This window comes from Lactuca virosa, chromosome 1 (assembly GCF_052849685.1).
Source record: "Lactuca virosa cultivar CGN04683 chromosome 1, Lactuca_virosa_CGN04683_v6, whole genome shotgun sequence".
NCBI classification, from domain to species: domain Eukaryota; kingdom Viridiplantae; phylum Streptophyta; class Magnoliopsida; order Asterales; family Asteraceae; genus Lactuca; species Lactuca virosa.
The window spans coordinates 8,102,593-8,130,022 of record NC_136426.1 but is presented as its reverse complement, the minus strand read 5'-3'; the positions used below and the strand labels follow the sequence as shown (position 1 = coordinate 8,130,022).

The window sequence follows — 27,430 nt, the reverse complement described above, 5'->3', positions numbered from 1 at the left end:
AAAGGTTTATTTTAAACAAAAACTCTTAATCTAAAAGTACTTCAAGTAACTTTTTGGAATTTTTATATTTTATCGCATTTATATCTTTCTTTCAAAAGCATTCCATTTACATTGGTTTATTATTTTTATACAAATAAAAATACAACTTCCACCTTCTAACTATTTACTATAAATTGAATCATATTGAATATAAGGAAAACGTTAAAAGTGACCAACGAACTATTCTTTTTGTCCATTTTTAATCACTCAACTTAATTTTGTCCAATATACTTTTCAAAATCGTCTAATTTTAGTAACTCAACTTATTTTGTCTGACTTTTAGATAATAAACTTTCTAAAGTCGTTTTATTTTAGTCATATAAAGTAGATTAAGGTCTATAGTTGGGTAAAGGGACTAAAAATATCATTTTGAAAAGTTGATTACCTAAAAGAATTAGACACAAATAAGTTGAGTGACCAAAAATACATGATTTTGAAAAATTCATTATCTAAAAAACCGGACAAAAATAAATTCAATGACTATAAATAAACAAATAAAATAATTCGCTAGTCATTTTAACGTTTTCCTTTGAATTTAAACTTCACTTTGATATGCATTATCAAAACAGTAAATTCAATAGTTTACTTAAATAAATGTTATATTTACTCAATAGTTTACTTAAATAAATGTTATATTTACCCTTGTCAGATTGGTTCATGAAGTATCCACCCTGGCCAGGAAGGAGGATAATAATTGATGAAATTAGAATTTTCCACTCTGGCAAAGATAGAGAAAGGATATGGAGAATGCACTACATTTTGGTGGGTCTCATCCGTTATGTTGTACAAGATAAGGAGAGAAAAGTCAGCAAAAAACGCAAAAAGCAGTAAATTACAAAACCACCCTTCGACTACTCATCGACTAGTACATTGTGGCATTCGTAAAATTATTTTACTTTTAGTGTTTATAATAAAAGAGTTCATGAAGATCGAGAACCAACATTGCAATAGAATGAATGCTGTCGGGGGACAGATTATTGCTATATAATTGGGACAACTATATAAAGTTTTTTGAATAGTTGTTAACCGAGTCAAAATTTAATTGAGTCGGACTCAACTTTTTATCAAATCCAATAACTATAAGAAACATATCAAAGGTTATATGACCAAATTAAGTGATTTTAATTATGGTATCAAACAGTCTGATCAAGTCGGACTCAACCTATTACCAAGACCTAGTAAAAACATATCAAACAACCTCATAATAGCTCAAGTTGTTTATCTTCTTATATTTGTTAAATGAAGCTCACATATTTAAGACTTGTATTGTATTAAAGTAATTTATATTTTTGAATGTTTTTAGTTATGTGTTGTTGATAGTCTGTAGAGTATATATATATATATATATATATATATATATATATATATATATATATATATATATAAAATTTAATTTATATATGAATCTATAGTGGCACCAAAATTAATGTTCTCTAAGATTTAAAGTCAAAACAAAAAGAAGGGTTGCTATCACATAAATGTTATCAATGTTCTGAGGAAGAAAATTGAAAATCAGGTTGAACAAACAAATCGATCCATAATTAATAACAATTACTCTTTTAAATAAATGTTTGTCCCTAAAATTTGATAAATTGTCACATGTAGTTAAGATTAGTTGAATCACAGATATAGATAGACCGAAATTCTTTCGTATAAAAAAAATGTTTCTAAAACAATAACCTTTTTCTAACCTTAGTCAAATAGCCATTTGAATGTAAGGATTTGAGGACCAAAAGGTAAACAAATATGCATGAAACACTGAAACCTACAAAGTTTTAAATAGTCTAAGGGCTATTTTTGTAGTTCTTTATAACTAAAGAGCAAAATTCCAAGAAAGAAGGGAAAGAGAACACGAACCTGTGGCTGCAAATTGGCTATCACTACTTCTCTTCTCCTAAACCCATTGAAGCTAACACACCTCCTACATCTCCCTTTCTTGGTGTCTTCGTGTGTTTCTAAATCAATTGAAAGCCGAAGGAACCAAGATTCTGATTAGGATTAGCAGTTATTAATTTCTTCAAATCCCCTCATTTATATTACGAAAAAGATGCTCCCCTTTTCGTTCATGGCCTACAATGATTCTTGATCACATGAGTGAAGATCAAATGAGCGATAAGGAATAAAGAGAAGATAAGATTAATTAGTGAACTCTATTATTCTTCAACAAATACTCTATAGGCCCTAGAACAGTAGAAATTCCATGGTTATGTCTACTTGAAAACCCGAATCAAGAAAACAAGATCCGAACTTTATAGTTAACTGTTCACGATCAAAATTAGGATCTGGGCTTTTCAAGATTTGGTGTTTTGAAGGATTTGAGATGTCGGGTGGGTGTAGTATAGTGTGGTTTAGGAGAGATCTGAGGGTAGAAGATAACCCTGCTTTGACTGCAGGTGTTAGGGCAGGAAACGTGATAGCAGTGTACATATGGGCACCTGAAGAAGAAGGTCATTATTACCCTGGAAGGGTATCAAGATGGTGGCTAAAACAGAGTTTGGCTTTATTGGATTCGTCTTTGAAAAACCTTGGCACTTCTCTTGTTACCAAGAGATCTACTGATAGCGTTTCTTCTCTTCTTGAGATTATCAAATCCACTGGTGCTACTCAGCTGTTTTTCAATCATTTATATGGTTAGTTTATTTTATTTTTTTGTTTTTTTGGTTACTTTTTATGGTAGTTTTGGTGAGAATTATGGTGTTGTTCTGTCTTAACTTATCTGGAATTGGTAGATCTTTTTCCCAAAATAGAAAGGATTTTGAGATTTTGGGTATATTATTTTATGTCTTAAGTGGAACTGTTGGATTTTTTTACCCAAAAGAGTATGAATTTTGAGATCTTGTTTACATTATTGTGTCTCCGAACTTGTCTGGGATTATTAGGGTTTTCCCAAAAAAAAGTATGAATTTTGAGATCTTGTATACATTATTATGCGTCCTAACTTCTCTGGGATTGTTAGGTTTTTCCCTCAAATAAAGTATGAATATTGAGATGTTGGATGCATCATCCTTATGATTCAAGAAGTTTTAGGTAGTGTTTGCAACCGAAATCAGGGATCTTTTACTTACTTAATAATTAATTTTTTTTGCAACTGGTATCAAATTGAATTTGATTATATACCCACTAAATAAAATGTGGAAAACTGAAATTAACATAATTTTGTTTCTATGTGTTTTAGATCCGTTGTCTCTGGTTAGGGATCACAGAATGAAGGAGATTTTAACAAGTAATGGGATATCAGTGCGTTCATTTAATGCGGATTTATTATATGAACCATGGGAAGTTCTTGATGACGAAGGTCGTCCATTCAATACATTTACACAATTTTGGGACAGGTGTCTTAGCATGCCTTATGATCCTGAATCTCCACAACTCCCACCAAAAAAGATAATCTCAGGTCACTTTTCTCATATGCTTAATCGTATCAACCTCTATTTAAAAAACTTAATAACAACAAAACGAGTTAACAAAGAAAGTCAGGGAAATGAGACTTGCCCAATGTGCCCTAATTTTTTTACAAATTTGCCTTAGTTTATATTTCTTTCCATTCCCTAAAGCATGCCATCATTTTTTTCAAATATTGAATGCGAGTAAATGACGATTTTACCCTTCTAATAACTATTTATTCGAGAACTATTATAAATTTCCGTGCTTGTGCTTGTTTTTATTAGGCGATTTATCAAAGTGTGGTTCGGAAACATTAATATTCGAGGACGAATCCGAGAAAGGAAGCAATGCACTTCTAGCCCGGGCATGGTCACCGGGCTGGAGCAATGCGGATAAAGCCCTGGCGGCTTTCATCAACGGGCCACTCCTCGAATACTCCAAAAACCATAGAAAAGCCGATAGTGCCACCACATCATTCCTATCTCCTCACCTCCATTTTGGCGAACTTTCTGTACGAAAAGTCTTTCATTTATTACGAATCAAACAAGTCCTTTGGGCCAACGAAGGTAACACCACAGGTGAAGAAAGCGTAAATTTATTCCTTAAATCCATCGGGCTTCGGGAATATTCAAGGTATATGAGTTTTAATCATCCGTATAGTCACGAAAGGCCTCTTTTGGGGCATTTGAAGTTTTTTCCATGGGTGATAGACGAGGGGTATTTTAAGGCGTGGAGACAGGGTCGAACGGGTTACCCGTTGGTTGATGCGGGTATGAGAGAGTTATGGGCCACGGGTTGGCTCCATGATAGGATACGGGTCGTGGTGGCCAGTTTTTTTGTGAAGGTTTTACAGTTACCATGGAGATGGGGGATGAAGTATTTTTGGGATACGCTTTTGGATGCGGATCTTGAGAGTGATGCTTTGGGTTGGCAGTATATTACGGGTACTTTACCCGATGGCCGTGAATTTGATCGTATCGATAATCCACAGGTATTCTATAATAGTAAAATATACTTTCATTTATTTGTATAATTATAGAATGTTACTTTCATTTTTTTTTGTTACTTCCAATTAGGTTATATTAGAGAAAATTGATTCGTGAACAAATAATGAAATTAGAGAAATTAAATTGCTTCCTACTTTTTATGCCTACAAATGTTCCTACCCAATAAAATTATGACAAGTGTCATCATTCCATATTTTTTTAACTAACTCATTAAGGTTATATTAGGAATATATAAAATACAATTAAATTGGATGGTGATTTGTCATAATTTTAGTGGGTAGGAATAATTGTAGGCATAAAAGGCATGACTCGTGAAATTATATTAAACCCTAAAAAACAAGATAATGTTCAAATGCTTGGCTATTTATTTTTTTGGTAGTTTGAGGGCTATAAATTTGACCCGAATGGGGAATACGTAAGAAGATGGCTACCGGAACTTGCTAGACTACCGACGGAATGGATTCACCACCCATGGGATGCACCGGAATACGTCCTTCAAGCCGCTGGAATCGAGCTAGGGTCCAATTACCCTCTCCCGATTGTAAAAATGGATGAGGCAAAAGCCCGATTACAAGAAGCGCTTACTCAAATGTGGCAGCACGAAGCGTCTTCTCGAGCGATTCTGGAAAACGCAATTGAAGAAGGGCTTGGAGACTCGTCGGAAACTGCTCCGATTGCTTTCCCTCAAGACATGGAGATGGAGATGGACGAGAATACGCTGAGGACGAACCCTACGACCACCACGATCCGTCATTACGAAGACCAAATGGTTCCGAGTATGACGACGTCGTTGTTTAGGGGAGGGGAAGAGGAATCGTCTTCAGAAATTGGAAATTTTAGGGAAGATAGCAGGGCGGAAGTTCCGATTAATCAAGGCGGAGATGGAGATGGAGAGGGTCAAACGGTGAGGACGGGTAATATGCAGCCACCGATTGATATCACGAGGGCATTGAGAATTACGGATGATTTGCCGGCGGATTCTTCCAACAGTTCGAGTTCAAGTTCGAGGGAAAGAGATGGGGGTGTTGTGCCTGTATGGTCGCCTTCCACTTCTAGTTTTTCGGAGACGTTTGTTGGTGAAGATAGTTCTTATTTGCAGAGGCGTACGCAATCTCATCAATTAATCAACAACTGGAGGCGGCTTTCGCAAACCGGGTAAGTGTTATGATCTGTAACAACCTAATTTTGTTCAAAATCATATATACCCAAAAGCCATTTGTTTTCAAGATTTTTTTAATTCAATGCAGGTGATCTGTGTTTGTGAATGCGAGAAGGTGGAAGCTTGAAGATGGTAGGTGCTATATCAGATGATCGTGGGTCTTCATTTTCCGATCTGACCTGATCCAACGGTGGACGATCTGTGGGCAGAAATTCAGATTTTTTGAAACCGAAAGATAAAGCATCTTTGCTTCTTTTAGTTCTGTGTTGTGGTTATGCTGTATAGTAACTGGTAGTGATGTGGTATATAACTTGCATGCATCTACGTGTATATATGTTATATATACGTATATGTGATATGTATATGTATAAGTATGTGTTTATGTTCATTATCATCTTTGTAGTCAGGGTTGTATTTTAGCACGTTGACCAATCTTGTATTGTTGTGTGCTAAAAATGTAGGAATTGTGGCATGTCTTTCTTTTTTGCTTTTCGATTTGGCAATTTGGCGCCAGCACCGGTGGTCGTTTGTCCATGCTGACTGGACCAGACTTTTAGGTCCGGGTCAGGACTTGTGATATACTTTTTTAGTTTTTAGTATAAATCTAAACAGGTAGGTTTGTATTAACCCCCATTAGTTTTTTGGCCGTTTTTTTCAAGTAGTTAATGTTTTGATAACATAAAGAAAAAACCATTCAACTTTTAAATTGATGTCATTTATAAATTATACTGAATCTGGTATAAGATTTCGTTATTACCACTTGTTCTAATTTCAAATTTTTTAAATGAACAAGCAATAGAAAACTCAGTGAGTTTGTGACAAAAACTGAATACTCAATTAAATTTTAATTTTCAATTTAAAAATCAAATTTCAACATAAAGAACTTGAACCCTACAATCAAAACCAAACTACCCTCACTAAAGTTCTAAATAAAACATATCTTGGGAAAAAAAAAAAAAAGACTGGTTGGTTCCCCATCTTTTCTTTTCGTGATGTCCTATTTATCCTTAAATCAAATAAATAAAACCCCAATTCCACCTTCATTTATCCTCACAATATAGAAGAAGATAATGAAAATGTGAAGATTTTACTAATACTAACTTGTGTCTTTGCAAAGAGAACCATTTGATAAAAGTCTAAGAATGTTTGAAATAACTACACATTAGAACCTGCTTTCAAGAAGCATATACCAGAATTGAGCAAAATCCATCAACTGCTGATAATTAGTTGAAGCAGAAACATCCCTCTAATTTAACCTGTAAAGGTTGAATATAAGAAATGCTACAATTAGTGACTCCTTTGCTTAAAGAAATGCCACCTCTAAAGTTTGTGTTCAAATGAGATTTTTGTATTGGGTTGATTTTTTTTTAAGTATAGTCTCACCAAGAAATTGAGCATGCAATGCTATAACTGGGCAAAATTCTCAAAGTACAATGACTTAATAAGAAAAAGCTCAAAAGTGCAATGCTGCGATTGGTTAGAAAATTTCCCAGTATAATGCGTCAAAAATGAAATGTTGTAATTGGGTAAAATTTTCAAAGTGCAATACTAATAATAATTTCCACAAAATGTGTAGAAGTTACCTTTACGTTGTTGAGGAAGTGAAAAAAACAGTTCTATAACATGTTGACATGTCCGGACATGCTTGCAGTGCAAGATGGGCACAAAGAACCAATTCCATCTTGTGTTCCAGAAACAGAATGAAGCTGCTGGAGATGGAATTCATTTCTACACCATGCACAGACACTTGTAATCTGCTGATGATTCCTTCCACTTCCAGATGTATTTGTATTTGGCATCATATTCATGGTGGTGTTCTTTCCAAGCCAAAATGAGGAGGAATCAAACTGTTGCTCCATTGGCATCTCCACGTTCACATTCACATTGTATGGAATTGGATACGCCCCCCTTGAATCCCTCCCTTCAAGTGCATGTGCATGTGGATTATGTTGTGATCTACCTGCTGTTAAGAAACTGAATTCCAAAGGCTCAGGTCTGCTATTACTATTACTATTACTAGTAGTAGTACTAGATCTCATTCTCAACCCACTCGCATTAAAACCTTCATTGTATTTGTACCTTTCATCAACTCTAAACTCTCCATCTCCAGCCTGTCATTCAAATTAAACATCAACTTCTTGTTACAAAACTATGTCTACTTTTTAAGGTTAAAGCCAACATATCACAATGTACTTTTATATATTTATTCTAGCTATACTACTAAAATAGTAACCTAACTTTTTGTTTTGTTAAACCAATTTAGCCAACTTGTTCAACTCATTTAGCCCGTTTCATTTGTAGCCAAGTTTTTTAATTTTACACATTTGACCCATTATATTTCAGATGGCATAAAAGTAACGTACCTTTTCAGACATTATATTGAAGGAGTGAAAAGAGCTAGGGTATGGTATCTGGGCATGTGAGGAAGAGTTGGATAAACCACTTCTCATTTGTTGATTTTGATTTCCATCACCACTTTTCCACATACCACCACCAGGTACAACTTCTGCATGACTCTGGCTTCCAAAACCACTACTAAACTTGTTTCCTGAATTTTTCAGATCCTCCCATGCCCTACCAGGGTAAACCGTGTTACCCTGATTCTGAAAGCTACTACTTTTATCATTACAACCAAGGTTAAATAACCCTCTTCCCCCTTTCAGATCATCCACCATGCTATTGTTAACCATACTCAAATTAGTATGGACACCAAAAGTTTCATCCATCTTGGATGGAGCTACAAGATCTTTCTTCTGTTCCACTCTAAGAGAATCTGGATACAGCTCATGAGGGTTCCCAAAAGCAAGACTCAACTCATTGCTGCTAATATCTCTGTCTTCATCAAATTTCAGCCCACCTAACGATGTAGAATACATCTTATTCTCAAAAATATCATCTGATGTGTCAGCAATGGAGAAATGATCAAGTAATCCCCTTTCAGAACTCTCTTCCTGCTTACATTCCTCCATGGCTCTTTCATACAGACAATCTTGAAAACCAAATTCTTGATCGTTTTCAGATGGAATAAGTGAGCAGAATTCAAGATTGCTGCCCAAAGATGTAACTGATTCGTTACCTTTTGCTTCATTATTCCTAAAAGTTTGGAAGTCATCTAATTTATCTTCCTCTTGTTTATTTGAAGGAATTTGGGGTTCCTCCATATTAGGAAAAGAAATATCATTTCCAAGATTTTTATTTTCACACTCTTCCTCCTGCCATGGTGACAGAGATGGACCAAAGCTGCCAAAATCATTTGTCCTGAAATCAAATTGCCCATCAAGTCCAGAACTTGATAAACCAGATGAGAGTTTATTTACATTATTGAATGTGTCAGGAGCAAGGTTATGAACAGATGGAGAGTCTTGTTTTTGGGGAGATATTAGGGTTTCACTATTGACAATTTTAACTGGAACACGGTTTGTTTTAGTAGAAAGCTTCTTGACTACAGTTGCACCATCTTTATCCAGCCCAAAACGACCAAGGAAAAAAACAGATGATGACTCACCAACAGATTTCTCCTTTTCGGTTGCCACCTCATCAGCCTTGATATCAATATCTATATCCATTTTTGCACCAAAACTGTTTTCTTCAATTGTTTTTACTGCAGGATTGGGCAATTCAATACTAGCAGTTGTACCAACATGATCTTTACTACCCATCTGTTCAGGGATGGAATCTGATTGGTCTGGAATGGAATCAACAAATGTAACCCCGGTTTCAGAAACTGGATCTTGATTGATTTCTTGATCAGAAACTGAATTTTGATTGATTGAAACTGAATCTTGATTGATTGGCTGATCAGAAACTGAATCTTGATTGCCCACTAGTTCATTTGGAAATGAAGAAAGCATAAAGCTTTCCGAATTTATACCCTGATCAAGATTGGAATCCAACTTATTGTCAACAGAATTAACATGGGATTCACCTAAAGTTTCAGTGTTTCTGGTGTTTTCATTAATGGACAGGGGAGTTTCAGTTTCATCACCTAATAGTTCAGATTGAGAAACAGAAACATCAGGATCTTGATCTGTTTGAGAGACTTCATCATTCGTAATACTTTTTTCACCTGACTTATGACAGGATTCTTCAATACAGACACCTCTATCTACATTACTATTTCCATCCTGTTTGCTAGGAGACATAATATTAAGGTCATGAGAAGCAGGTTCAACGTTGTCATTAGAATGTGCATCATGAGTCTCAACGACAACATTGTCTCCAGAAGAAACTGTTGCTAGAGACTTATTGTTAGGAGCATCAGTCATCAAATTAGGATCAGAATCCAATTCTGTAGCTGGAGGAAGTGATGGTTCAACTTTCTCTCTTTCATTTTCCACATTGCATTCAATATGCTCATTAACTGGTGTAACAAGTTCAGATCTTTTGGTGTCATGAGCTTCCACCTGGTGGGCCAATAGATCATTTTCACCCTCAAAAGTCAATGAGCATTTTAGGCACTTGAAAGGGTCTTGTACTTGTACCTCCATTTCATCAATGGTGACTTGCTCCTCACATTTTGTAGGTACAGGTGGCGCTGCTGCTGGTGGTGTTGGTGGTGATGAAGATGATGATGGATTGTCAACAGGGTCATCTGTTTTGATGTCTTGTTGTATAACAAGATCCACAGCCTGTCATAAACAACATAAACCAATCAGGGAAAAGGGGGGAATTGAAAAGGGAAATTGGAACACTTGTAAATAACAACTTACATTCACAGAAGCTCCTTCCAAAGCAAAGTTATCAGAAGTGTTAATGTTCACATGATTTTGTTTCTCCGAGTTTTCTTGTTTAACAACAGAGTTCAAGTATGCGGATATTTCTCTGCATGACTCAAACTGCCGACCACTAGGACTGAAATCAAGGTAAGTAAATTATGTGAGAACCATGAAGACATTACATTCACACAGTTGATCTGAATGTGACAAGCTAATAATTGAGCTTTGTGTTCATATGATAGATGGTGGTAACAAGAACATCTACTAAATGTTATTTTAAGTGTGTTAAGATAATTTTAAGTACATTTGTCTTGTCAAGAACTCAAAAATCTAAAGAACAAGAGAACTGTGCATAGATCCTATACCCTTTTCCCCCAAATGTCCCACCAACTTTCACTCCACAAAATAGGCTCTGTGAACGATCTCCCTAAAATGAAACCAAATTGATTATCTGCAACATATGTCTCCATTCTATATGTCTTAACCTAAACTTGATAACAGGTTTTCAAAGCTTAATGGCATGACTCAACTGGATTAGGACTGTTGTTCTCAATCTATCAAGTTATAGTTGTCTACAGATTGAGAATTTGATGAAGATGTTAGCAATGTTGCCACTGGGGTCTCAATTGTGAGTAATTAACCCAAATCATTCCATGGTTGCAACCCCCCACCCCCTGTTTCTCAGCTTTTATCACCTAATCAACTAGAAGAAGTGAAATGCAATGCATGCAGTAAGTTATATCTCCCATTATTGGTTCATCAACCAAATGAATTCTTTCTGAAATTACAATATAGTTGTTTGAAATGATACATCTATATCCGCATTTACTTAATGGAACAGTTGACATCATTGATTAATTTTCAGTATACACAAGATCATCAACAAGTGTATCATATATAGCCTAAAAGCCAGGGAGAAACTAAAACCTTAAGTAGCGTCGACAGAATAACCAAACACGGCCTTCTTTCTTTTTGATGCAGAGACTCAGCTTCCAGCCCTTCGGTAAAACATCACCGAATTCCCTTGCATCCACAACCCTCCTCTTCCTCCTCCTACTCCCCCACTGTCCATTCATACCTCTCAGAAACCCTAACAAGTCATCCTCCGTCGACATTCCCATCGTCCTCCTCCTAATCTCCGGCCCGTAGGGATCGTCTAGTCCGGCAAGTGTAGCCATATTTACTGGTACACCACTATCATTTACGATTTCTCTATCCATCTCATTATCATATACAACGACTTTCTTAACCGTATTATGCCGAATTCTCTTAGCGGTTGGGGGACGAAGAAATACCACATTCTCATGCTTCCGCGGTCTCCCTCTTTTTCTCTTTATCCCTAGGTTTTCAGTACTCAAAAATTCAGGCACAACGGAATTGCTGTTGTTTTCGGCTTCCATCTGATCTACATCCTGGAAATTCGGGTCTGACTTGCAGAGTTGTTTCAACATACGGATGATTTGAGAGTTTTCCGCTTGCTCTGGGTCATTAATGTTGTTGGAAGGGTGCGCATGTGACGCCCGGAGGTGAGGTGTGCGTCGGTGAAGGGTGGTGGTCTTGGTGGTTGTGGAGGAGGACTCCGCCGAGGCAAGACGGAGACGAGAGTAGGTCTGTTTACGGCTACCGGCGGATTCATTGAAAACGGCGCGGTTAATTTTGGGGATAACGACCTCGTCGCAGCGGTTGGGATCGAATGAGGAGTCCGACGATATAGAGAGAGTGTAGAGTTCTGACTGGGTGAGGAGGCGGAGATCAACAACTGGGACCGAGTCCAAACGGATAGCAGGACGCTCGGTGTCGTCAGCCTCGGCAGTGGCAACCGTGGCGGCCATATCGGAAAATGTGTTGTGTCGATGGGGGCCGAGTATATGTAACGTAGATGAAGGACATTTTTACTACTTTAACCTTGTCCCTGTTATATCGAGAAAAACAATTGTTTTTTTTTTCGAATACGTTTTTTTTTTCGAATACTATCAATAAAACCTTTAATTTTGTAATTTTCCAACAGTTTATTTCTCTTATAATTACTTTTTTTTAGATTTTACACTTTTAATTCGACTTTCTGATTCAATATATTTTATTATGTTTTACTAAGGTGATGTTTGTTTTTTCTGAGGCAAAATGTCTGCAGTCTGCAGATCACATCTGTAGACCTCTGCAGTAGAAGATGTGGACCAAACGTCTGCAGTCTAAAAAAAGAAGACTGTTTGTTTTTTTAACATCTGCGGACTAATAAAATAAACTGATTTTTTTAAACTTCAAAGTGTTTTTTTAATATTTTTATCACTTTGTTATAAATAATTAACAAATCTATATCAACTTTTATGTATTATTGTATAAAAAATAAAAATAAAAATGGTATGAATTATCGTATATATTTGATAAAAACCAACAACTTTGGTTGCAAAGTTATAACTAAACATTATAATTAAGAATCAAAGAATTTGATACATAAATGGATGGAAATAAACTTCGATTTTTTCAATTAAATCCATTAAAAACGTAACATAAATATTTTCTCGAGAAATTGATGATAGTGTATTAAATAATGTTTTACAAAAAATATAAGAATATATTATGATTTTTTTTTTTTCGTATTTATATAAACAACTTCAACGACTGTTATTGTAATAAATCTTTATTTATAAATTTGTCAAAAATATCATGTTTGTATTGTCGAACGTTTTTTTTTTAAGTTTTGTAATTTTTTTTTCAAATTGTTTATCATTAATAAAGTTGGAAAAAATATAAATTAAAAAAAACTTTAAAAAATATAGATATATGTGTTTTTTTAGGCTAGAAGATGTCTGAAGATGTTAGAAGACTTTAGTCCACATGTGCGCCAAGAAGAGGGCGCGCAGACATTTCTAGGTCTGCAGTCTTCAAAAAAACAAACAGTCTGCGAAGGCTAATATCTGCGCGTGGTCTGCGCGGCGCAGACAGAAGAGGCCACGCAGATTTGCACACAAAAATCAAACACCATCTAAGAGTGTTCATCAACATATATACTCTACAAAGTGTTCACGAGATTAATGCATAAAAGTCTCATTATTTTGAGAAAAAAATTTAATAAAATCTTAAAAGTTTTTTTAACAGAAAAGTCTTGATTATTTAACATTTTGCCCAAACTAACAAAAAAGTCTTTTTTTATATTTGAACAACAAATAATTGATTATGTGATTTTCTTAAAATAATAAGATTTTTCTGTTCAAAAAAAATTATGCAATTTGAAAAATTCGTAATGCGGTTTATGGTTTTTATTTTTGTCAAACTACAATATGCAGCGCAGTTTGCGGTTTTTAATTATGAAACCACCTTTTAAATCGCACCTTTGTGTGATAACCGTCAATTTTTTGCCAAGTCAAAGTCAACTAAAGTCAACAAGTCAAACCGGTCAACTCATCTAACCCTTGTATATTAGGGTTTCCATTATGATTCTTATTGTACTACTCGCAATCTTAATATAAAGTATCACTTAGAGTTTTCACGTGTTCGGAAATTCTAAACCCTAATCAGGGTAAGTGATGAATCTACTCGGTAAAACATTATTCCTTAACCCTCGGGGGCATATAACAATCATAACGAGACTTAACGAGGTTTACAAACCTTGTGTTACGAAGCCAAACACTCAAAAAGATCACAAAAGAAGTCTCCCAATCTCTTTCACTCTATCTCTCTCTACCTCAAATCTCTCCCAAATCTCTCTAAGTATGCGAAATCTCTCGCTAATCTCTCTAAGTATGTGAAATCTCTCCCAAATCTCTCTCTGTATGAGAAATCTCTCCAAGTATGTGAAATCTCTCCCAAATCTCTCTCTATATGAGAAATCTCTCCAAGTGTGCGAAATCTCTCCCAAATCTCTCTCTGTATGAGAAATCTCTCCAAGTGTGCGAAATCTCTCCCAAATCTCTCTAAGTATGTGGAATCTCTCCCAAATCTCTCTAAGTATGTGGAATCTCTCCCAAATCTCTCCAAGTATGTGAAATCTCTCCCAAATCTCTCTCTGTATGAGAAATCTCTCCAAGTGTGCGAAATCTCTCCCAAATCTCTCTCTGTATGAGAAATCTCTCCAAGTGTGCGAAATCTCTCCCAAATCTCTCTCTGTATGAGAAATCTCTCCAAGTGTGTGAAATCTCTCCCAAATCTCTCTAAGTATGTGAAATCTCTCCCAAAACTCTCTAAATAGGAGAAATCTCTCCAAGTGTGTGAAATCTCTCCCAAATCTCTCCAAGAATGTGAAATCTCTCTCGAAATCTCTCTCAACTTCTTATAATCACTTGGGGCATCCCGACCCTCGATTTAGTCGAAAAGCGCTCGAAAACGGAAGTCTACGCAAAAAACAGCCTTAAGGAACCGAACCCTCTTAAGGAGCCGAACCATCTTAAGGAGCCGAAACCTCCTGAGAACCGAACCTTCTTAGGAGCCGAAACCTTGCATCAGAACCGAAACCCTCTCAGCCGAAATGGACCGAGGGTTCGGTCTATTTCGGTTCCTTAACCAATCCAAACCGAGACTTGACTTTCGGCTCTTCCCTTCCCACCTTCTGTCCGAGAGGACTGCACCTTCGGTTCGAGAGGCGACCCCGCGCAGCCGAACCCTACTCTCGGCTCCTCTTCTACTTTCGGTTCTAAGGGCTAGGACCGAACCTCCGGCCCTGAACTTCGGAAATTGGCAGGTTTTGCCCAGTTCCCAATATTTTTAGCGTTTTGAACCCGTTTTTCGAGATGTTGAATCATAAAAAGTGACCCTCTTGAACTTCAGCTACCGCAGCTGACAAGCACCCGCAGTCAAGCTCCTTCATCAGCAACCGCATCCGGAGTCTCTACCTATCGCAGTCTCTTTACTAGATTACTTTACTTGTCTTTTATTGTAATACTCTCTATTATCCAGTATGCCTTGCATGGCTACTCTTAGAGATGTAATCTAGTGTACTTCGTGAGTCTCTATAAATAGAGCTCATTCTCTTGTATTCAAAAAAACACACGCATCTATCTATTCTAAATACACATCTCTGAAGTTATCTTTTCTATCACTCTATCTAATTACTCATCCCTTCTTACTCTCAAATCTTACTAGAATACAACTGATTATAACCTTTCTTCGGAGCAAGTCTTTTGTGACTTAATCACTAAGTTTGATCTTCCTTATTAACTTGGTTTGAATGCATTCCTTGTTATGAATCAACTTATGTGTATACTTGATATAACAATTGTTGTCATTTCTATTTCTTTACTTTTCCGCAACTAACTCTCTAACTATCTAACTCTAACTTATTAATATTATTGTTGAGCTTTTAGATCCTTCGAGATTAACTATTCCGTAATATACTTGTTCTAACATTTGTTCAAGTGTGTCTCTAAGTTTTTCTCTCAACAATTGGTATCAGAGCCATAGTGGTTGCTTTTTGAAAACGGAACTCTGATTTTCAAAGAGCCTTCTATACCACTGAAGCTCATTTCTTAAAAAAAAAACTTCAAAAATGGCACAATGATGTTTCCAACAGTGTTGGTGGTTCTAATCGAGCCCCAATACTGGTAGCAAATGAATATCATCACTGGTCACAAAGAATGGAAAGATACTTAAGGAGACTTGGTAGAGATGTATGGCGATCCGTAGAAGAAGGACCACATGTCCCAGTCCTTACACCAGTCCAAACTGACGGAGCTACAACCAGACTAGGAGGAGGTTAACCAGTCATGAGTCGTCCCACCAAGGATGATCTCGATAAAATGGAAATGATGTTGTTGCTTTTTATGAAATCTCCTGTGGAGTTGCTCCTGACAACTTCGATATTACTGCGGATAGTGCCCGCATTGGATAACTGTGACACCAGTCAAGTTTTGGTCAAAAATAAATTGATCAATAATCGTAATTGGGATGAACCAAGTGGTAGAGTTTGTAACAAGGTTTCCAAAAACATAAAGAACACTGAAATCCGAGTTATAACGAAGAAGTTATGACCAATCGAAAATATGCGGTAAAACCGGCAAAACACTGTTCAGTGTAAAAAGTGAATTTTCGATAAAAGGCTTTTTAGCCTTAACAATCTAAATAAAAGTTGTAGATTATGTTAAACCGAGAACGTTCATAAAAAGAACGTAAAAATCTGACTTCGTATGAGGAAGTTATGATTTTTCGAAGTTTCGGTTTAGCAGTAGACAGCTAAAAATTCGAAATATAAATCGATCAATATTTAGCCGACGCAACTTAAACGAGAATCGAAGGTCTCGTCAAAAGTAGCACAACGGAAAAAAGACAGACGAAAACGGACGTCGGATGAAGAAGTTATGAATTTTTAACGGATTCCTGTCCCGGTCTGTTTAAAATAATAATATTAAAAATAAAGTCAAAACCAGCCGACGAAGTCTAAACGAAAGTCGTAGAGTATGATTTTACATACGCGTGCATATAAAGAACGTCAAAAACGGAGCTCGTATGCGAAAGTTATGAATTTCGCAAGTTTTTGGCACAAAAATCGAGAAATTGTGGATAACCGAGAAATTTCGCATGTCACTCTTCGGACACGTCATCATCACGTGCGAACCTCCATGTATCCCCTGCTGATAGGACCGAACCTTGCGTGGCACCTTCTGATTGGACCGCAGCCGAGGTCCACTAAGCAGCCGACAGCCTTCGCATCGGACACCCCTCGGATGACCCTTCGCATGCGTGGCCTTCTCCCATTGGACCGAAGTCCGGTCCACTTAGAAACCAACACGCGCCTCGCACCGGGTCCGAGCTTCGTAACCGCCTTAGACTTCGGCCTCGTGGCCTTCGCTCCTTCCGACGTGTGTGCTGCTGACTCATCCCTCGCTTCGCCACCTGTCCGATGACTAAGCAGCTTCGGCCGAACCCTCGCACCCCTATATAAAGGGTGCGAGCCTTCTCGGATGGAAGGGTTTTTCACCCCATTTTTGGCCCTTTTTCACTCCTCTCACTTCCATAACTTCACAAACAACCCCCAAGGCCCCGGTATCACGTCTAAAGCCCGAAGCAAGCCCCGGAGCCCCAGAATTCTCGAGAAGTCATCCTCTCTCTTGTCGAAACTCTGTCCGGTTTGAGCCAGTTTCTCGTTAAATAAACTCTTTACGGGAAACGAAACGCTGCCCGAATCACCGCTTATCAAAGTGAGTTCATACCCCTATAATATACATTTTTAAATGGTTTTAAATGCTTTTTAGGGGGGGGGGAATACAAGTTTAACACAATAATAAATTGTGTTAATAACTGTGTGTGATAATAATCACACAGAAAGTTTCCGTAATGCTTTTAAGAATTACCAAATACTTCCAAAATAACGTAAAGCCATGTTAAATTCTTTGAAAAATGTTTTATAAACTATTTCAAATTATAAATGCCAAAATCATGTTTATATATGTATAAATATATAAATAAGACTTGAAGGGCTTAGGACTAATGAATTATCTTATATCATTTTCCTTGTTTGGATGTGGAATTAAGGTTGTGTTATTTGTCCGAAGGTCGTTTCCTTCTTAATTATATATATATTATACATATATGAGTCTAAAAGGTTACTCCTTTTAGTATCATTACCTTTGTATCAGGCTGAGCAAAGGTGATATTCCATGAGAATTCATGCTAATCAGATAGAACATATAAATTATAATAGGTATAATTTATGATTCAAAACTAAATATACCAGTATGATTCACGACTGTATACTTTCCAAGGAAATTACCAAAATACATTCAACTATACCAAGATATGTATAATACCTTTAATATACGAACAACATATTAAAGAAGTAAAGATACATCATACCTAGTTTGCATTAACAAAGGTACTATACAGAGTACCAGGGTTAGCAAACACGTGGTAATGCCGGGTTTGCATTAGCAAAGGTACTATACAGAGTGCCCGAGTTAGCAAACACGAGGTAATAATACATCCTGCCGAGTTTGCATTAGCAAAGGTACTATACAGAGTACCCGAGTTAGCAAACACGAGGTAATAATACATTCTGCAGGGTTTGCATTAGCAAAGGTACTATACAGAGTACCCGAGTTAGCAAACGCGAGGTAATAATTCATAATTCAAGTATACTAGAATACACTGTTTTACAAGAAACCAGGGTTTTGATTCAAAACAAATCAAGGGTTTACACTTATCAAATACATGTTTGGAAAACTAAGAATATACTGTCAATCATTATTTCAGAATGATTGGGTTTTCAAAACTAATATACATGTAACGTTTAATATGCTTTTTATGAGACTCTATATTCAGGTTGTTTAATTCATTTTAGACAACATAGGAAAGTCCTGACATTATAACCAAAATCTCCAGCCGGGGATTGAAACAAATGTGTGTAGATCTATATCAGGATTGACAACCCCGCACTCAGGCTGCTAGCTACAATTAGATGAGTGACAATTGTTATCACCAGTTTAAACGCCCACAAAGCGTTTGTTTCAGGCCATCAGTCATAGTATGGTTATAATAACTACTCATTAAAAAGATATTAACAATACTGTTAGTGTATAAAAAAATAAACGAAAGTACACCTTCAAAGTACCAGTTCATAGAATACAAAATACAATGGTTTAATACAGTTTTCATTAACACCTGGCGGAGCCAGGCACACTCTCAAATACAAGTTTTCAGAAAGGAATACAAATACAAAACAGTAATACAAAGAGAACGGTTTATGGGATTAAACCACTTATCAAATGGAACTTAGTCATTCAATCTCTGTAAACTAGTATAACATAAAAGACCTTTAGTGGTTAATTCTATAATTCCTTAGTTATTACATCATAGTTATACATAAGTAATATCCGATTGACAGTGAAATGTGTGACTTCCGCCTTACTTCCTGTTCCTTGTTTGGTTGTGGGCTTAGGGCAGATGCACCCAATTGACTGTCCATTCGATATTGTGTTATGTATAATCAGTATAAACTGTGCTGACTTCGGAGGACCACTTGCTCTCATAGCACAAGCTCCACATAATCGATCTTACTCTCCCTCGTATGACACTCCATCGCAGTCATACGAATCTGACTCAGAGTATGACGATGAAGAAGAATTCCAGAAGGCTATTGCTCTGGTTAGCCAACAGTTCAACCGTCTACCACCTCCTTCCTTCCGCAAGAATCAACAGTTCAACAAACCTCCATTCAACCGTAACTTCAGTTCCCAGAATAACCATCCTCGATATCCCAAAAGTTCTCTTCCACCACCGCAATCTCAAAATAATCAACCAAAGGAGGCACCGCAGTCTACTCAAACCACTGACTCCGGTACTCCCTCAGAAGACAAGACTGATGTTGTAATTTGTCACAAATGCAACAAAGAGAATCACTTTGCAAGAGATTGTAAGGCCAATGTAGTAAAAGACAGAGCATTCTACCTTAGAATGGCTCAAGAGTTGGAAGATAAGGAAAAGGCAAGGGCATACGTAGCCCATGTCAAAAGAGACCATCAAGTTTGGTCATCCGGAGACGAAGATGAAGCCATCAGCAGTGTCAAAGGAAAAGGGAAAATCTGCATGCTGGCAACTACGGATGATGATGGGTCTACAAAGCTAGACAAAAACTACTGCTACATGGCAAAGGATGGAACTCTAAGCATCGTCGAACAGGTAAAACTTATGATCCAAACTCTAAACTATAACATGCATAACTGTCAACCCTACATAGATGATCTTAATGACACTTGTGTTGCCGTCCTTACAGACTATAACAAAGCCTTAGATGAGAAGAACATTGCGTCCCAAGAGATGTTCCACGTGAGAGGACGACTGGATAACAAAAGACTCAAAATGGTTATGTTAGAGAAGGACTTAGAGTTAGAAAAAGATGCAAGAATGTTGAGTGAAACCCAATTAGAGATATCTTTGAACTAGAGAGATTTAGCTCAGAGTGAAATTGTACGCTTAAATCTCTTAATCGAAAAATTGTTTAATGAAAGTGAAGCTATTGAAAATTTGGTAAACAATGGAACCGTGGACAATACATACAATTGGGGTTGGTCAAATGGATATCCTACCGTAATGGATTCCTCACCCCGGTTCAATAAAGACAGACTGTATGTCCCTCCAGACCGAGAATTTCATTTCCCAGTCAATGACAAGACCTTTCCCGAAGATATCAAAACTCACTTCGGTAGACTGCATAATCTAAGCAATAATTGTGTCATTGAGGAAATTGTGCCTGAGGTTTCGGGTCACACATGTGATCAAATTCCTATCTGTGGCACCATTTACCCAAATTCTCAAACCTCATCCGTAGTTGATGAAGAAATTGTCATTGAGGGCCCCGAAGTCTCGAAAGACTTTCCATCTCTGCCCTCAGACCGCAGTGTTTCTCACTGTAGCCAAAAGTCCCACTTCAGTCCCAACTAAGACTTACTCTGCGGTAGTGAAGTCATCCCTACCACAGTCTTCGAACAAAAGTTCTGCCACTCTTCAAACAATTCATCACGAATTACCCATAGAAAACTTTGAAGTGGGTCAATGCTCTCAAATCCCTGAATCTTCAAGTTCTGATGACTCAAGCCCTCGTTTTCACAAATTTTCAAAAGGTTCTAGGAAACCGTAGTTGAACAACAAAGACTGCGGTTCACCAAAATCCTTAGCTAAAAAGGCTTTCAAAGAGGAAATTCGATCCCGTGGCATAAATAGACAAACTTTTTCGAAAAATAAGAAGCATGTCAGATTTCCAAAGTCCAAGAGTCCAGAAAATTTTGTTTTCTCACACTACTTTTCAAAAAACTCTCCTATCAAGAAAACACACAAAAAGGAATGTAAAGTTTCATCAGTCATTCCTAATTCATCTGACAAAACCCAAAAAGGTGCAAAGTCTTTTCAAAACAATGGTTTTCAAGTTTATTTCTCAAATGACCCAAAATGGAAGGGTATCTTACCCACTCCAACACTTTTAAAGTCACGTCAAAATTTCAAAAAGTGGAAGGGTATTCTACCAACTCCACCAAAAAGAACTCAAAGACCTACACGTGTTAAACCTTTTCAAAAACAAACTTTTTCAAAACCCAACACCACTCATGTCAGGGATTACCAACCTCGGACCGGTAACAAGTCCAATTCATCCTATAGACCGCTGACCAAGCATAGTGTCAGATCAAAAGACAGAATCTCTTTTTGTAAATGTCAGTGTAGTTGTCAAAAGGATTCATCCTATGACAAATCTAGTCGGAGTCATAAACCTCGTACTTTTTCAAAAACTCACAACACTCCAAATCTGCACAAACACCCAGGACTAGGATTAAAAGTTGACAAGAGACTCGTCCCTGCAACCTCGGTCCATGCATCATTCAAAAACTCATCTGTTGTCCCAGGCTCCAAACTAGTTTGGATGCCTAAACTAACCGTGTAATTCTCAGGCTTTGTGCAAGGAGTAACAAGAAGAAGAATGGTTAATCGACAGTGCCTGCTCCTTGCACATGACCGGAAGGTTAGAATACCTTCGGGATTTCAGGCCAATTTGTAACGGTGGAAATGTTACATTCGGCAACAATGCGAATGGGATCATCCGAGGTTACGGTGTTCTCACTACGGGGAATTTCTCTATTCAAAAGGTTGCTTATGTAGAAAGCCTTAAACACAATCTCATCAGTGTTGGCCAACTATGTAAGGCAGGCCATGGAGTTGAATTTGATGATCAATTTTGCTATGTAATGACAAGTGATAGGAACACGTGTCTGATCAAATCCCGATCCGAAGGTACCATGTATCCTTTGGATGTCTCTCTGATCATTGGTAGACCACAGTTGTGCTTCCTATCCAAAGCCGTATCTGAAGTCAGCTGGCTATGGCACCGCAAGCTAGCTCATCTCAACTTCAGGTACATCAACAATTTGGTCACCGGAGAACTAGTCAGAGGTCTCCCTATTCTCAAATTTGTTGGATAAGGTGTCTAAGTCCATGACTTATTTGGTATATACTTGACCCGACCCGGCATGGTCCATTTGGGTTGCACTTCACCCGGACTATTTATATGGATAACATTATGAGAAGAGTATATTTGCGGCTTATTAATATATTATAAGTTATAATATATTAATATGAAATTGTATTATTTAATTAGTATTGGTCTTAAATTAATTATGAATTAATTTAGTGATCAAATGGTGACTAATTAAACATGGGCTATTATATTTATATAGTATGGGCTAACACTCATTATGGTAATGGGCTAAGCTTATATGGGAGTCCATGGATGATCCATGGAGCTTTTAACCCATGGATCCTTGGAAAGGAAAAGACATGGGTTATTAGGGTTTACCCTAATCATGTGCACTATATAAACAAGCTTGTGATGCATGAAATGACACCCTAGTGTGTGTGAAGAAAGGTGGCCGATTTCTAGAGCATAGATATACTCTCTCATAAGTTTTCCAAGTTTGTGGTGATTTGTGATTTCCATTTGAGGTATTCACATTATTGGTGCTTGGCTCTCAAACTCCTAAGGAATCAATTCACAAACAAAGGTATGTAATTCATCTAGTTCTTTTATGTTTAAAAGTTCCCCATGCCATGCTAGATAAGTTATAAACCTTGGAAAACAAATTTTGCATGTATTTTAGACAAACATAGATCCAAGGTTTATTAGGGTTGCATGTACACTTAGGAAGTGTTAGAATGCTCAAAACCCAACAGTGGTATCAGATCCTAGGCTTGTTTGTTGATACTTGATGCAAAATTGTGTTAAAAATCGAAATTGTTTGCTGTCTGAACAGTGGACTCGCCGAGTCCATGGGGGGACTCGACGAGTCCAAGTGAAAATTCATCCTACTCGTCGAGTAGGTTCGTGCACTCGACGAGTAGAATGAACTGATAGCAGATTTTCGACTTTTGTTGCTGGAAATGGACTAGAAACATTACCCTAAACTGTTTTGGTGTTTTAAAACCTGTTTTAGATGGTGTAATGTTTATGCTAATCCATTTACAATGGCTTATATCAAAATTCCATGATTTTATGTGCTCATATAATTTTTGAAATCTTGATGATCATGTTCATGTTCTTATGAGTTTAGAAAAATGATAGGAGTTCTTTGCTGAATTGTTTATCATTAATTCTTGATCATTTATGTGTTTTAATGGAGTCCATAATTTGTCCTCAAGTTATGGATATCCAAAGGTCACTTTCTTTTAAACACACATTTAAACACATAAGTTACATAAAAATAAAGAGTCTTCATTTTTATGAACCATTAACTCATAAGTTATGAAATGAAAAGTTTTGAAAAGTTTCAAAACTTGCCCTCAAGTTTTGGAATTTGTAAAGTTACACACACTTTAATATACTTTAATTCCAACCCTTAGAGTTTTAAAAGTTAAAATTCAACCCTTATACTATTTATAACATTAATGGTTAATTATTATATATATGTATAAGATCAAGTCGTTTTACCGTTAGTAGGCCTCATTCACGAAGCCGGTCTATAAGGGGGGTATAAGGTTGTTGCCTATAAAATGGCAACTTAATGGGTGTCCATTCTCACCCACCGCTTCCTTGATCGGTGGAGGGTCGTTAGCCGAACGGGTAGGACAATGACTTTAAATTCTCATTAAAAGTATAATGAATATTATAAAGTAACTAAACCTTTTATAGATTCCCAATCTTAGTTACTTTAGGAAAATGTGAATATGGTGCTAACCCATGAAATTCACACTTTGTACCTTACCAAGTCGTTGGTGGAGCGTGTGTGGTTAACCGGCACACTAACTTGGACTAGTAAGGATCACGAAGGGTGACTTAATGTTTATCATAGATCGGTGGAGCGTGTGTGGTTAACCGGCACATCGATTAGGTGATAATATTAAGGGTACCAAGTGAGTTTGCATGGTTATTCACACCTTGTTTTGTGATCCTCGGCATCCCAGTCACAAAACCTGAAGGGCACAATCGAGATTGAAACATGCCATTGAAAGTTCAATGAATCTCAAAAGATCTAGGAGTTTCAAATCCAATTAAAACTTAATAATTTATTTCGTTTTTCATTGTGGAAGTTGGTGAATCGTCATTCACCTACCTTCAAATATTTTATAGCTTGGATTACGACATCCCTCTTCCAAGTTATAAAATATTGTGTTGGGTCCTAGCCTTAATATTTCATATTGGGTGTTATATTAAGGACTTAAAATCAACTAAATTGAATATCTCCCATTGTAGATGTCTAGTTTAGACAACTGTGATCTTCCCAAATCTCATGGGAATCATACTTCTCTACCTCCACCTCCTCCATTTATTCTCCCTGACCCACAAGCTTGAAGACTTGAAAATTTCAAGGTTACTCAAGCCCTACTAGCAATGAAACATAAGGATGGAAGACCGGTGTGCACTCATGTCTTAGGAATGAAGTCACACTTTGACAGGTTGAGAATGTTGGGTGTCGTTGTCCCAAGGAAGTTGGCTATTGACTGGGTTCTTCAGTCACTTCCAGAGTCATATAGTGAGTTCATTCAGAACTACTATGTTATAAATCACGACATGACCCTAATAGATCTATCTTATTTGCTTGTTGCTGCTGAGTCAGAAATGATATGGCGCAATGGTCAAGCAAATATGGGTGGAAGGTCTATTTCTCAAACTTCCATGGACATGGACATTGGTAACATTGGAAGTCCAGAAAAGCCTTTTCTTCCCAATGGAAAGGGATCGGCCTTGGTCGACCCTGTTGACCAAATGGCAAAGGGAAAGGCTAAGTCTGTGATAATCTCGTATACCATTCCTAAAGAGTCTATATGTTTTATTGTCATGAGAAGGGTCATTGGAAGCGAAGCTGCCCTGAATACCTAAAAGATCTGAAAACAAGTAGAAACAAAAGGTTTGACTCTGCTTCAGGTAAATCCACTATCTAACTCTGTTAAGTTCCTTATTGATGATTCTTAATACAAAATGTGACTCGGTTACATTTTGGTGTCTGGCAGGATCAAGCAAAGGGAAGGACACTTAATAAAAGGAGTATGCTGAATCTGATAGCGAATATGGATGGTTCGAAGATCGGATTCTTGAGCTGCTACATAAGAGTTATGATAGATTGCTAGAAGATATGTAATAGCATAGTTTTCATTTAAAGTTGTATTGTAAGGAAAAAGTTTTTCCGCATTTATAAATAAATAAAATTTTGTTTTATTTTATTATATCTCCTTGCAATGGCATTTTATGAAAAATTGATGTTTGTATGGTTCTAGCAATAATGGAAATGTGCATTTGATTCTTTCATTAGTGGTAGTGTCTAAATTTATCAAATAAGGAAAGATTCTCATCACCCAAGGTTTCAATTGGACTGAAACTTGGAATCATGCAGGTTGTATTGCATGATGAATGAGAATTTTCATTTTTGGAAAGTTAAGACTAATTCCCTGACCACATGTATATGTGAGACAGGTGAAAGACTAAAGGATCGGGTACACTGGGTGTGTGCAGGTCAAAGTCCACCACAAAGATCGATAAGACTATTCGTCATGATTTACTAAAGTTTAGTAAAGATGGTTGTACCTACAAGTTGAAGTACAATTCTGAAACATTGGAAAAGTTTCAATGTATGGCAGGACGAATGGGAAGAATCAAATTGGGCAGAAAGATAAAAGTTTCTCAAATCTGAAAAGATGGGAGAGTACTTTAGTATCTTGTTTTATGATCATCTTAATGATTAAGAAACCATGTCACAATTCATCCTCTAAGGACATCTTAGTGAATTTTATGGCTAAGAAGAGGATTCATGAATTGTTGGAATGGTTAAAATCAAGAAGATGAATCATACTTCGTTCCAAAAACAAGTCTTAGAGTCATACTCCAAGATTGTAACTTGAGTGACACATCTTAAAGAAGGTTTATAACACTTGTCAAATGTAAGAGTAAAATGTTTTCTACTCTTGTACATTTGAAATTGGTAAGTTGTGATGTTTTGGATAAAACAAAGACCAATTGACATCAATTGTGTGAAGTGTTTATCTTGATAAGAATCCGCACGGACTCTTGAATGTTTGTTTGGTTGTCAAGGAATGATTCTTGACAAAGAGAAACTTGCATGTCAAGAGGACAGTGGGAGTCTTAAAGGTCTTCAGAGTTTCAAGAGCTAATCAAGGATAAAACCTATAGTTTATCGCTAGCACACGACTTGAGGTTTGTAACCTATCGTGTTGACATAATTCTTGTTCCTGTGCCTATTCCGGTAAAGTTGACTATGTATGTGAGTTCTGTGAGTTCTCAATTGTGTGCATAACAACTTGGAAGCAATGGTGGGCCCTTGGGCTACCAAGAGGCAAGAAATCAAGATTGAACAAGTTCAATCCATATGTTTTGAGTTTGTCACTAACCTTGTCTTATGATTACGGTTTTGACAAATTCATATGGATAGGAACACATACATCATAAAATATAAGTGTCATAAGGTTTTTTCATATTCATGAAAATGATGATGAGGAAACGCTTTCACTAAGTAGATTTTAAGTAGATAGCAATTGTGTTGTTTGCATTCTCAAAGTCGTTAGTGGAGAGTGTGTGGTTAACCGGCACACTAACATGGACTTGTGAGAAATGTCAAACAGGTCTAAACATTATGATTACGGCATCCCTCTTCATAATTGTTTAGACACACATGTGAGCTATCTAAAGAAAGATGTATGAGTCTGAGAAGCTTAGATAAAGTTTTTTCGAAGCATCTCGTATCAGAAGTCTGAACTTTGGTGATGAAAGTCAATAAAGTATTGATTTCTAGAAGTCGATTTCTGAGTACATGTCAAAGCTAGTGGGAGCATAATTGTTGTGCTAAATAATTATTATGCTAGTGGGAGCATAATCAATTATGATGAGTATTGTTAATTATAGAAAACAAGAATTTCACTTGGAAAAGGTTGTTTTGCTATAATTAAGGGAGAGAAGATTATACTTCATTTCAATCCTAAAAGTTTAGATTGAGATTTCAATCATCTTTAGTCAAGGATATATATATGAATTTTATGTTGGAATGGTTCAACATAAGGAAATTCTATATATATTGCGTTCTCAAATTCGATTATGATTACGACATCCCTCTTCATAGTCGATTTTTGAAAACATGGAGAATAAAAAAATATTGTAGCAAAAGACTAATCTAGTATCAGGTCTTTATGTGAGACATCGTGAATCGTGTCCCATA

At 36.7% G+C, this 27,430-nt stretch overlaps 2 protein-coding genes and 1 long non-coding RNA gene across 4 annotated transcripts in view; 1 reads left to right on the top strand and 2 right to left on the bottom strand.

Annotated features, from left to right (window-relative positions):
* Positions 1-2,004, bottom strand: part of LOC145132291 (uncharacterized) — a 41,770-nt gene extending 39,766 nt beyond the window's left edge. The window contains exon 1 of the long non-coding RNA XR_013717976.1: positions 1,897-2,004. This is a non-coding gene — a long non-coding RNA (uncharacterized LOC145132291). The remainder of the gene's footprint in view (positions 1-1,896) is intronic.
* CRY1 (cryptochrome 1) lies at positions 1,925-6,061 on the top strand. The gene is made up of 5 exons (XM_079067017.1): positions 1,925-2,669; positions 3,215-3,433; positions 3,708-4,414; positions 4,810-5,585; positions 5,678-6,061. The coding sequence occupies exons 1-5, from the start codon at positions 2,360-2,362 to the stop codon at positions 5,679-5,681; spliced, it is 2,016 nt and encodes a 671-aa protein (XP_078923143.1). The 5' UTR covers positions 1,925-2,359; the 3' UTR covers positions 5,682-6,061.
* A 358-nt stretch (positions 6,062-6,419) lies between these two features.
* On the bottom strand, positions 6,420-12,178 carry LOC145132271 (uncharacterized). 2 transcript variants are annotated; one of them, XM_079067009.1, is made up of 6 exons: positions 11,232-12,178; positions 10,299-10,440; positions 10,071-10,217; positions 7,953-9,992; positions 7,173-7,700; positions 6,420-6,845 (listed from the first exon to the last, which is right to left on the bottom strand). In XM_079067009.1, exons 1-5 carry the CDS (start codon positions 12,134-12,136, stop codon positions 7,206-7,208), a joined length of 3,729 nt encoding a protein of 1,242 aa, XP_078923135.1. In that variant the 5' UTR covers positions 12,137-12,178; the 3' UTR covers positions 6,420-6,845; positions 7,173-7,205. The 2 variants fall into 2 exon arrangements, with proteins under 2 accessions (XP_078923135.1, XP_078923126.1); XM_079067000.1 differs by having other exon boundaries at positions 7,953-10,217.
* Between the last annotated feature and the right edge of the window lie 15,252 nt (positions 12,179-27,430).